The sequence below is a fragment of the Poecilia mexicana genome, unplaced genomic scaffold, assembly GCF_051168715.1.
Source record: "Poecilia mexicana isolate PSO_F unplaced genomic scaffold, ASM5116871v1 scaffold_9, whole genome shotgun sequence".
NCBI classification, from domain to species: Eukaryota; Metazoa; Chordata; class Actinopteri; order Cyprinodontiformes; family Poeciliidae; genus Poecilia; species Poecilia mexicana.
This window is the reverse complement of record NW_028263378.1, coordinates 30491326-30504060: the sequence shown is the minus strand read 5'-3', so window position 1 is coordinate 30504060 and position 12735 is coordinate 30491326. Positions and strand designations below refer to the sequence as shown.

The 12735-nt window shown below is 40.8% G+C and overlaps 1 protein-coding gene across 2 annotated transcripts in view; it reads left to right on the top strand.

The window, feature by feature from the left end:
* The window catches only part of tncb (tenascin Cb), a 64639-nt gene that overhangs the window by 41742 nt on the left and 10162 nt on the right, over positions 1–12735 (top strand). The window contains exons 11-15 of one of the 2 annotated variants that reach the window (XM_015013563.2): positions 3419–3694; positions 8714–8986; positions 10661–10783; positions 11302–11445; positions 11686–11805. In XM_015013563.2, coding sequence (XP_014869049.2) covers positions 3419–3694; positions 8714–8986; positions 10661–10783; positions 11302–11445; positions 11686–11805 — 936 coding nt within the window. The remainder of the gene's footprint in view (positions 1–3418; positions 3695–8713; positions 8987–10660; positions 10784–11301; positions 11446–11685; positions 11806–12735) is intronic. The other variant, XM_015013565.2, reaches the window with a different exon arrangement.

Here is a 12735-nt window from a genome sequence, read left to right as displayed (position 1 = left end):
CTTACTTTTGGTTTTCATTTTAAATAATACTAATACAAAAACAGAAACTGTACACATGACAGATTGAAGACATGCATGTACGACCCTAGATTGTCTCAAAAACTTCAAAAGTGCACCGCCTTGACAAAGGCTAAACCCACTGAGTGTTTTTTTCCCTCTATTGACCACAAACTTCAACAGATTTTATTAGGATTTTGCATGATGTTTTAAAAAAGTCAAATTTTTGTTTTGTTTTTCAAATAACATGAAAAGTGTGGCTTGCTTTTGTCTTCATTCGCCTTTCCAAAACTGCTTGATAACATTTGCTGCAACTAAAAGTCCTCAGGAGTTAGCACGTTAGTGAGCAAACTCCACCTGTGAGCCATTTAATGGCAGAAGGTCCAGATGTTTTGTTTCTGGCCTCAGAGGTTCACAGAATATCAGAAACAAAATGGCATCATGAAGACCAAGCTAACCCAGCAGATTGGAAGTCTGGGAGACGGTTAAAGCAGAAACGATTCACCAAGATCTGAACATCTCAGAGCTCTGATCAATTTGACATCTTACAATGAAAAATGCATGGTGGACTTTGAAACTCACCAGGACATGGCTGTCCTCCCAAACTGACAGAATCAGTCAGAGGAGCAGTCGAGGTAGCCATAGTAACTGCAGTAGAGCTGCAGGAAGGAGGTCAGAGTTGTTAGGAGGATGGATGTGGTTAATTTGTAACTGACCCCTCTGTGGAAGAATAACCACTAACAAATGTAGAAAAATTTCCTCATGTGGGTGGAGCCAAAAGTCATGGAGGGGCGGGGCCATGTATAATGACCAGCAGAGGGAGAAGGTAGAACTGTGGTCTGAAAATTCAACTGTTTAGGCAACATTTAACCTAAAGGGATAGTTTTAGACAAAATATTGCACAACTATAAGTACATTTTCGGTAACACTTTATTTGAAGGGGGTGAATAAGTCTGTCATGACACTGTCATAAACATGACATAACACCTGTCATAAACATCAATAAGTCTTCATGAATATTTATGACTGTTTTCATAAAGCGTCATTCGGTAAATTATGACACTTTTAATACAAAGTTGACATTATTCAAAATGTCTTTGTTATGACAACTTGACATTAACCAATAAATCATTACTGTTTAAACTTTACCTTTAATAACATAAAGTTACCTAATTTTTAAAGTGCAATCAGTAATACTTTTATAACAAATTTATATCAGTAATGATTTCTTGGTTAATGTCAAGTTGTCATAACAAAGATATTTTGAATAATGTCAACTTTGTATTAAAAGTGTCATAATTAACCGAATGACGCTTTATGACAACAGTCATAAATATTCATGAAGGCTCATTCATGTTTATGACAGGTGTTATGTCATGTTTATGACAGTGTCATGACAGTCTTATTCAACCCTTCAAATAAAGTGTTACCACATTTTCACAGAAACAAAGAGAGAACCCTAAGTAACCTATTGAGTTTTTATTTTGTTTATTTTTCCTGAGTTGATTTGGGGACTAGTCCATCTTTCAATACAGAACAATGAATGTTCACAGGTACACTGTCCAAACTGAGTTTGAGAAAAGAATGTCAAAAGAAAGCTGTCAGAGATGAACCCCCAAAACACCTGGATCCCTGTTGGAACAGGGAGTGAAAACAAAAGCACGCCATTTTAGATTTTTGTAATCCATGTGTTACTTTCTTTCAACTTCAGAATGTTTTACATTGTGTTATTTTCTCACCTAAAATGTCAAAAAGATACGTTGAAGTTTGTAGCTGTGAGGTAATAAAATATAAAAAAGCTATATAAATCCTTAAAGCAGGCGGTGTGTGAGTGGTGGAAGGGTCAGGGTGTGTGTCTCTCTGTAATCCGCAGCCTGCAGCAGACAAGCCTGTGTGTGAAATGGAAGATATCAGCTATAGAGGAGATATCTGAGGGGACTGTTTCATACGTCAGGACTCGTTAACCGCATGAGCTTGTTGAAACACCTCTATTACACACTTACTAAAGGGGCAGTATTATGTGTTTTCCAGTCACATAGTGCCATTTGTAGCACAATCAAATAATGTTGACTTCAGTTGTTAAATGCTGTATATACCAAATATACAACATTTAGCAACTTGATTTTGTAATTTAACACCTTCAAATTGGGCCACTGTCTCTTTAAAAACTCCTACTCTTTCTGAAAGTCCGTCTTCCGGAAGTCATCACAACATGGCTCCTTTATCATTCCTTTAATAATGTTTTTACCAGTGTTGTACTGAGAAGTAGCTCTTATAATGAGCTCAGCAGATGCTCAGTTCCACCAGATGTTGTGGGCTAGTCTGAAGGAGCAGAGTGGAGGAGTAATGGGAGGGCCGATCTGTGAGGTTGAAGTGCTGGCGCTTGGAAATTGCACCTCAGAAGAGGAGCTTCATCTCAAAGGCGGCGCTAGGTCCACCCAGACGTTTTGCACAGCTGAATGATTACCATGGAGACTGAAGGATTTCTCAAACATGCATGAAAGTGTCAAGACAACACTTTAGGTATGTTTTTGATGAGAAAAAAAATTTGAAAGTTATGAAGCTGAAAAAAGTAGATGATACTGCCCCTTTAGAAAGATGGAGGGAAGGTTTAATGGGGAATTATTTAGAGGAATTTTCACCAGAAAGTCTCCATCATCAGCGTCTCTCCTGACATCCAATCACACTCCCTTTGTCCTCTCCAGCTTGCTGTGGCATTCAGCCCGTAATGGCTGCTGTAATGTTTACCTGTGCCGTCGATTTTGTTTTCTTTCTGGAGTGCTCTCTTAACACTCACCTCGCACATAGAACAGGCTTCAATTCCAGGCTGCATGGCTCTGTGCTTGGCCTCCCCATAGGTTTGAAGTGGACAGCGTACTTCAGCCTCACCAGGCTGGCTACGCCGCACCTTCAGATGTTAATGGCTCATTCACAGCCATTAATGGGCACAAGCTGCATCAGCATGTCTGCATGTTGCCTTTTATCATTATGTCTTCCCACTTATATGGTAATATAGAGGAGACGGCTAAAGGCAGCTGCTGATAATGAGGCTGTTTGGTCCCTTTGGCCTTTGTAGTGGAAATCCAGGAATACTTTGACTACAGACAAAGTAAAGGCTTTCCTTTATTGTCCTGAGAGCAAAATAAAATAATTGAAATCCAAATGAGATGCCACCGTTGTTGACCTCAGTGTGACGCTTGGCAAAGGTTCTGCTATGTTTGTTTTGTGTATTTCACATGTGCATCGATGTGTATGTTTTCCCTGTTATAGTCACATTCTGCAAGCAATTTGATTTTCAGTTGAATGTTTTTATCTGTAGTCCAGTTCTGTAGCGATGCAATCTGATCACCTCAGCATTGAAACTCCATGCTAACACTTTGTGTTTGTGTTGTATGATGTTGATGTGTTTGTCGTCGGCCAGCGGAGGAGAAGCCGACGGTGACCAACGTCACCGTCAGCGACGTGTCGTGGGAGAGCTTCCTCCTGTCCTGGTCTGCTGACGACGGGGCGTTCGACGCCTTTCTGATCGAGGTTACCGATGCGGAGACGGGTGCCGAGTGGCAGAACCACACGGCGCCCGCAGACGCTCGCAGCCTCGTCGTCTCGGGCCTCTCCCCTGGCACCTGGTACAAGGCCGCCCTGTACGGGGTGCACACAGGGGCGCTCTTAGAGCCTGTGTTTGCAGACACCATCACAGGTACAGATGCAGTCAGCTCTGGGGCCTCACTCTGTCCTCTGCTTCACTTCCTGCTGCACTCAGGAAACGTACTGCCACTTTTCCCTGCTGCTTTTCTAAATGACACTGCAAAAACACAAAGTCTTACTGTGTGTTTTCTTTTTGTTTTGTTTCAAGTGTACTAAGATATTTGCAATTTGAACTACAATTTGTGCAAAAAAAAATAAAAAAATAAAGAAAAAGCTATAGAAATAGTTTCTTGCGATAAGCAGTGCTATATAAATAAAACTTATTTGTCACTATAAAACTGTAGCAAAAATATTTGGTCAAATTTTGTGTTTTTGGAGTGTAGAAGCTCTCTTATGCAGTGGGACATAATAAAATGAATCAAATACAACGTTTTGGGGAACTTGGCGATATTGCAGAAGAGCTGTGGATTCAACATGAACATTTTTCAACTGGAGTATTCAATATTCTTTTCACTACTGCTATGAAATTATTCTGAAATTATTTGCCTGCTAATGTCTAATTGCAGAAATGTGGGATTATTTAGATTTTTTAAAAATGAATCCTGGTATATTTTCATTAAGAAATTTTATTAATTTTCAAGACTGTGAGTTTTAAAACTTTTAAAACATTTTTTTTCATAAAATATGGTATAATCTCACCTTAAAATGTTCAGTTTTTTTTACATCCTATATATTTTTTGATGATGCATCACCTTCCAGTGTGTATTACACATTCAGTAATACATGCACAACACTTGAAAGAAAGATGTAGGTTCTTTCAAGACCTCTAAATATTTTCCATAAAAAAAAAAAACATGAAAAAAAAAAAGTTCTATAGAATAATGTGAAATTACCCAACAGTTTCAGTGATTCTTTCTCCAAGCTTCCAGAGAGCATGAAGGGTCCAAATCCCTCCACAGACATCGATCACACACATTCCCCTTCCTTTCATGCAGGGGGGATCGTGAAACAGGCTAATGTTCTGCAGCAGCTCCCTCACAAAACCCCTTTCAGTCTACATGAGACTAGCCTTGGATCCATGTTTTCTCCACCTTTAAGCCGCCTGTCTGCCTGCTGGTACGAGTCCAGTCTGAAACAGCACATAGGCTGTTGTGTGAACGGCCCAGAAACACATCAAATTAGTGTTCCTGTTTGCCCAGCACAACAGGTGCTCCGGCCTCCCCTCCCACAACACTAATCATAGTCATTTTTAGCTTTGAACATGCTGTTATTCATAAGACGCGCTTAATGAAAGGACTGTGAGCTGCGACATCAACATCTGCCAGTCATGCCGTGTGGCCCCGTTTCCTGCTCTGTGTATTGTTTCCATGAAACAATTTGAACTCTAAAAGGTCCAAATAACCAGATCTGAAGCCTTTGACACATTTTTTTTTATGTCAACATTAATTGCGGCATTATCAGTGAGCATGTTACAGATGAAGAGCAGTCAACAGGAAGAAAGATGGGGGTACTGACAGAGGAAAGAAAACCCAGAGGCTCTTTTGTCACTTTGTGTGAGGCCTCTCTTCTGTATGCATCCCCACTTCCCTCCAGCCTGGACCGCTCCTCATTCTCATGCTGCCATTGCCCCTGGGCTCTTGTGCTGTGGTGCCAGGGGCTTCTGGGGCAATGCGGAATATGGCATGTGCTCAACATGGCCCATTGTCTGCATGCTAATGGCAATGGGGTGAAGCCATCGTACCATTTTTCATTAGCATCACTTAATCCATAAAACATTCCAAGTTGTGAATGCGACCTCGGACTAATTTGATCACATTATGCGCGGCGGTTTGTCGTCAGTCTGCAGGAGGAAGACGCCGAAGGCAAACGAACCTTCTTGGCCCAGGGGGACGTGGGGGAAACTTTGAGTAAAATAGAGGGAGTTACGTGTAATTGACTGACTGGTTGAACTACAAAGAACTGCGGTTTGTTCAGAGCTCCACTCACTTGTGATTCATACCACCACTAGCTGCTGTTCTGAAGTTATCAGGCGAGACTGGGACAGAGCTGAGGTTCTGCTTGCAGACCCCCTTTTCAGAAGGTTAGCCGGCTTTGGCGCATACCTCCTCCATTAACAGGCTCCTTTTTGTAAGCAGGGATTGTGTTCCCTCAGGTCCTGAGAGGCGGGTGGGGGGTGTTATAGAGGAGGGTGAAACCAGCAGCAAGCTAGCACATGTTAGCTGATGGATTTGGCCCTCCCTCTCTTCCACTGACCAGTTAAAGCCGCTCGGCGGCTAATGAAGAGTGACAGCTCTCTGGGATTTGTCGGCTATGCTTCTCATTTCCACCACTTCTTCTCACAAGCAGTGCCTCACGCTTTTCCACCCTCACAATGAAAAAAGGGGGTTTCAGGCTAGTTCAAGGACCCCTGAGACCCTCGCATTTGGAGCAGTGTTTTAATGAGCAGTGGCGCTGGGCTTTATTGAGCCTTTCCTGGGCTCACCGATATCTGCTTTAACCCAGACTGCTTTTAGAGCTCTGTCCAGTCTGTGTATGCATCTTGCTGCTTCTGGAAGTTTCTTTGGCTAATTAAGGTGAGGCAGACTCATCCTCTGAAAAAGCAACTTTCTCCTCCAACAGATACAGACTTCTGCTGTCCTGTTGTTACTGCCATGTTTGTTTTCAAAACTAATGGCTCATCCAGCAGTCTGTAAAGGGGCAGTGTTATGGAAAATCTGCTTTTTTGAGCTTTACATCATGTTGTGATGTTATCTGCCTATTAAAAACATACCTGGAGTGTTGCTTTGATACTTTTGCACGTTTGAGAAATCCTTTAATTTCCCATGGCAGCCATTCAGCTATGCAAAACGACTGGATGGACCCAGCTCCACCTTCACAGGCGCAGCTCCTCCTCAGAGCTGCAGTTTCCATGGTTCTGAACTTATGCCTCACAGAGCAGCCCACCCTATGACTTCCCCAACTTAGTTCCTTAAGACTAGCCACTAATAGTTAGCAAACACCTGGTGGAATTGGGTACCTGCTGAGCTCATTATAAGAGCTGATTCTCAGTGACAGAGGCCCAATTTCAAGGCGTTAAAGGCATGCATGACTAGTAGAACATATTGGCCCAAATATGTTGTAATTTTTCTATTAACTTAAAAATTGCTGTTAGTTGTATGTAAAAATTCAAATACTTAAAAATTGCAATGTCCATCATTATCTCTGTCACCTATAGTTTTTTTTTTTTTTTAATGACATGGTTAGATTGGTTCTGTACTGGAATCTGCAAAGTAAACACAAGAGGACTAACATTACCTGAGTTGTTTTTGTCATGTTTCATTTGACTGGTGTAAACTTAGACAATGCCACACTGCGCCGCTGTTGACTATAATAAAAAAAAAAAGAAATAATGAAGTGTCTTCATCGTTTCCCACATGGGAAAAAAAAAAGAAGAGTGGAAGTTCTGAAGAACTTACGTTTGTGCTCTCAACATTTCTTTCCAGAAGACAGTCATTTTTACAAGCAAGATTAATGAAGGAGCAAATAGATTACCCTCGCAAGCTAAAACCAAATACAGTGCCAACAGTTTTTATCCACAAGTACGTATAACCCAGGCACTGCCTAGTGAGTGAACGATGCCGGAAGAAACATCAACTCAGCAATGCTGGAAGCTCTTTTAAATTATAACAAAGTTATTGCTACTGCCGCCGGCACTGAATGTGTAACCATAGACCCAACACCCGACTGTAGACAGGACCCTAAACAGCTGTTACCAGACCACAGATTGGATGGGGCACAGAACACGACAACTACTCACACGGTCCGACCAGAGCTACGTGTCATTCATCGTTTCATTTATGAAGCTGAAGGCAGCAGCAGCACAAACACCAGCTTCTGGCAAGCAAAAGAATAATCTGTTTGCCATCCAGCTCTGAGCACGAGTGAAATTTAAGGATATAATAATGTAAATCCTCCAGTTAAGTAATATCTTAAGGTTTAAAAATTTTTAATTAGAATCTGTTATAGTATTTATGTCCATTATGATTCATAAAAAGTACCACAGTTCCCAGCAGTGGGGATTCTTAGCAGATTTGAAGTGTTAAAGAAACAAGGCAGCTGTAGCGTTAATGCTGTTAAGAGTCTCCACAGCAAAACCCTGGCAGCACGGTAACAAATCCCCAAAACATCTAGAAATGTCTCTGACTTGTCATACATTCTATTATAATGGATGGTCCACAGCTTTTTGAAGACTATCAATGTTTTTGGCTGTGTTTGTCCAGGGTGAAGGGGGTGTAAAGATGAACACTCATCTCATTCAGACTGGATTTTTTTCCCAGCTATGCTTCTAGATGAACTACATATTTGTTAGATGTTTTAGGTAGATGCTTGACAATGTGCTGCTCCACAAAAAGCATCTTGTACTCTAAACTTCCTTCTTCCATTTACATCCAAAACTTTTCTACTTTCCCTGCGAGGACCCAGGCTGATACACTTTCTTTCTTCAAAGCTGCAATATGTAACTTTTATAATAAATATTTTTACATACTTGTTTACCATCTCATGACAGTGTAATATGACAGAAAATCCAAGAGAAGGTCAATCTACTCCACCTCCTCTGTAAGCTACCATTGCCGTCTGAAGAAATGATCCACCCCCAACCAAAAACATCCAATCAGAGCCAAGAGGAGGGGCTTATCACTGTCAATCATCCTCATGTACTTCCTGCTAAATGTGCTAAGGGAGGAGAAACAACTTAGCATTACAGGGAAGCTATTATTGGTGGCTGTGCTAACTATCGTTAGCATTCACGACAGGTTCATGTCAAGAAGCTTTATCATAGCAGAAAGGAAAAAAGGAAAAGGGGGTTAAATGGGCATGATTGACATCACTACGACTCCTGGCTCTGATTGGTTGTTTCTAGTTAGCACTAGGAGAAGGCATATGTCACAACAGTGACAGTTTCAACATATATGTTAAAAAATATATATTTTTTATAAAAGTTACATACTGCGTTTTAAAGGGTCTTTATGTGTCCAACTACACTTTTTAGTAGACACATCTGGAAAACTGACTGTTTCTAAATGTCACATAGAGACTGAACCGGAGGTGCAGGCTCTACAAGTCTCCAGCATCACTCCAGAGAGTTTTGTGCTGGCCTGGACGGCCGAGGAGGATGCCTTTGACACGTTTGTCCTGATGCTCAGCGAGGTCAAAGACCCAGGCCAACCAAGAGAGGTGGTGCTGGGCGGCGAGGAGAGAAACGTCACTATGAGCGATCTCACAGAGGACACAGAATACACCGTTGAGATCTTTGGGCTCATTTTGGGAAGACGCTCCAAGTCTGTAAGAGACGGGGTGAGAACAGGTACATGGTAACCGGGTGGAAGCAAGAAGCTCTGCTGACATACTGGGCCTCTGGAAGTGTCTCGTCAACATGTACTTCATATGGAATGGTGTCTTGTCCTCCTAGCTTTTTCCATGACAGCATGAAATGTGTTCTAATAACTGAGCGTAATACCAAGTGTTGTCTGTTTGTATACTAACCTGGTACTCTGATTTTAAGGCTTCATTATGGTCTGAAAGCTGGTTTGGTCTTTAATTATATTTCTGAACAGAAGCTTACACTTAGAACATTAAATTAGTTTAAGGATTTTAAAAAAGCATTTGAACAAGTTTTTACTTTTCAGCATTACTGACACAAACAGCTACTTCAGTTTTTACCTTTTATGGGCAATCAATAAAAGGTTATTATTTTATTTTCTATTTATTATTATTAACCCATGTTTGAAGGAGTTAAGGTGAAGTTTTTATACTTGAAAGTATTGAAACAACTATAGTTCCTGGTGTTGGTGTTACTGAAGAACTGCCTTTAAATTCCTCTACTTCCTGTTGTATCAGCAGCTAGATGTTGATACCTGAACTCAGATGTTCTGACAGAATAATGATCTTTTGCACCCGGGTCTGTGCCAGGAAACCAACTACTAACATTTCTCAGAAGAGCCTTGGTCAGATATCCAAACAGAATCATGTCAGAACTTTGTTGATCATTGTAAAACTGCTGTAGTTTTTCTGCAACTTAAAAACAATTCATGTAAATAATAATAATAATAATAATAATAATGCATTTTATTTGTAGGCGCCTTTCTGGACACCCAAGGTCACCTTGACATAAAAGCAAGCAGATTATAAAATACATACCGATAATAAAAAATAAAAATAAAAATAGTGGAAACCTATGAATTTTGACCTCTGTGTATTGTGGGAAAATCCATATTAATTTCAAAAGTATGCACCCAATTGTTGTTTTTAAAAATTCACTTGTGTTTTGCTGTATAACAAACATTCTGAGAAAGATTAAATTCTTAAAGGGCCCAATAGTCTGTATTGTTTAGATCTGTTGTTAATCAGGATTATTACTACACCAGCTCTAACTAGTTGTGTAAAGGAACATTTAGTTGCTCCTCCCATTGTGCGTTCTCTCCTCATCTTCCCAAATGTCGTCTTTATCTACCTGGCCCCTGTGCTGTTGCCTGCTTTTCTAAAGGAGCCGACGGTGGTGACGGTTGTTGGGTGGGTGATTAGTTGTCCATGTCACATAAAAGGCTTGTCTGTCCTTGTGTCCCCTGTCCTCCCTGAGGGCAAGGCTTTGCTCTTGGGTTTGCGTGGTGCATGTTTCACTTTTTGTGTGTTCCATGAAATGAGGCCAAGTTAATCTCTTCAGGTCTGTCACGCGAGATACTGTGGCTCATTGCTAACTGCGAGGGTCTCTCTCTGCGAGTCGGAACCTCCCCAGGTCTCCTTTGTCTGTCTCTGGAACTCTCTCTTGCTCCATTTGTGTAAAATGACTTGCCTTCCTTTGGAGGATCTGCAGAGGCTACAATCACTGAATTTATGTGTCGTCTCCTTTCTGCTGCTTCAGTTTGTTGCAAATATTAACACCTCAAACATTACATTCCTCAGCATTCAGAGAACATATTGACTAAATCTTGTTTTTCTTGTCATTGCTCCCGTTTGTGCGTTTCTGTCCCATCTTTGCCAGACCTGGGCTCACCAAAGGGCATCCGCTTCTCTGGAGTGACCGACACATCGGCCACCGTTCACTGGCTGACTCCAAGAGCTCGGGTGGACAACTACCAGGTCACCTACATGCCTGCCCATGGAGGTTAATACCGCTGCTACATTACCCGTGGTTTCACACTTAATTGTTATTGATAGTTTATTTTTTAAAGAGGTATTGAGATCTTAAAAATCAGTTTTAAAATTAATACTGTTACAGTTTGATAACAGCTTAGTTGGTTTTCTAAATCATCAGTGATTTTCTTGCCAGACTTGAACGCACACACACCAACATCATTGCCTCAGAAAGTGGCTTGATGCTGCCCCCTGCTGACCACTTGATATAAAAAGTCGACATGAAATAAATGATGATAGATAGATAGATAGATAGATAGATAGATAGATAGATAGATAGATAGATAGATAGATAGATAGATAGATAGATAGATAGATAGATAGAACACAAATAAAAACAAGAGTTTATTAAAAACAACAAACCATAAATCTATATCCATGTTAGTTTGTTGGTCACTTTAAGAGAGAAATCCATCTTTTTCTGCATGACTTTAATATATAAAATGCATTAGTAAATAGAGATTTCTTTTAAATGGCTTGAACTCCCAGGTGTTGCGAAGACGCTGACGGTGGACGGCTTGCAGTCGCTCACAGTGCTGCCGAACCTGACGCCTGGGGTCACCTATGAGGTCACCATCGTTGCCGTGAAGGAGCAGAGGGAGAGTGAGCCTGGATCTGACAGCGTCACCACAGGTTAGCTACATGGAGCTTCACATCAGATTCAGTGTTAACACAGAACTTCACCGTTTCATTACACTGTGTTGACAGTAATTGCTCAAGTTCTTGCCAGTCTAAAGGGACAGAATGAAACGCTTTACAGCTCGTATTTGTGACAGTGCAGATAAAAGCCTCCTGGGTTTTAGTTGGATCAGCCTCAGTGTTATTTTATGCTTACAGTGTGTGTGTGTGTGTGTGTGTGTGTGTGTGTTACAGCTCTGGATAAGCCCCGTGGACTGACCGCAGTCAACATCACAGACACTGAGGCCCTGCTGCTGTGGCAACCTGCCATCGCAACTGTAGACGGTTATGTCATCACATACAGCGCAGATTCTGGTACGTACACATCCAAAACCTAACCTCTAATCCTGACTGATGGTGATCCATTCTGTCATATTAGTGTGTGGCCTTGATTTATCTGCCCACGTTTTGAGAAACGACACTGTTTGGTCAGTGGGATTCAGATCCAGGCGGCTTATTCATTTCTGAGTCGTTTTCTGATCAGTTTTCCACTTGTGGAAAATCCAAGTTGCAGTAAGTTGATGTTTTGATCCCTGTTCTGACTCAGTGATCTTGGGCAGACCCATGCTGCAGTAGAAGCAACCCCATCCCTGAGTTGGTTTAAGATGCTTTACGTTGACCATGGTTTTGAGAAAATAACTTTTAACAGCGCCTATTCCTGTAGAAGTACAAGCTGAAGTCTTTTCATTATGGTATAACTTTATACCATAATGCACACCTTATTTTATATAGTACTAGTCTTTTAAAACTACAATATGTAAGTTTTATGAGAAATATGTTTCTTATTTTTTTTACATATTTGTTAAAGTTATCACCATGTTGTGATAGTTTACTATAAGACAGATAATCTGTAAAAAGATCGATCTCCTCTACTTCCTCTCTGAGTTCCTAATGCGCTCTTACCAAAAACAACCAATCAGAGACAAGAGAAGGGGCTTAGTGCTGTCAATCATCCTCAAGAACCCACTGCTAAAAATGCTAATGGTAGAGAAACAGCTTACCGTTAAAGGAAAACTGTTTGTCCAGTTTTCCTTTAACGGAATCATATGATATGCTGATATCTGCAGCATATCATATGATGCTTGATATATTTTCACTGATTATCTGTCTTGTAATGTACTGTCACAATATAGTGACAGATTTAACACATATGTAAAAAAAATTCACATAAAAGTTCCATACTGCAGCTTTAAAGTGTATGTGGGGAGAAGCTGATGATGTTCAGATCCCTAAAACAAATCATGA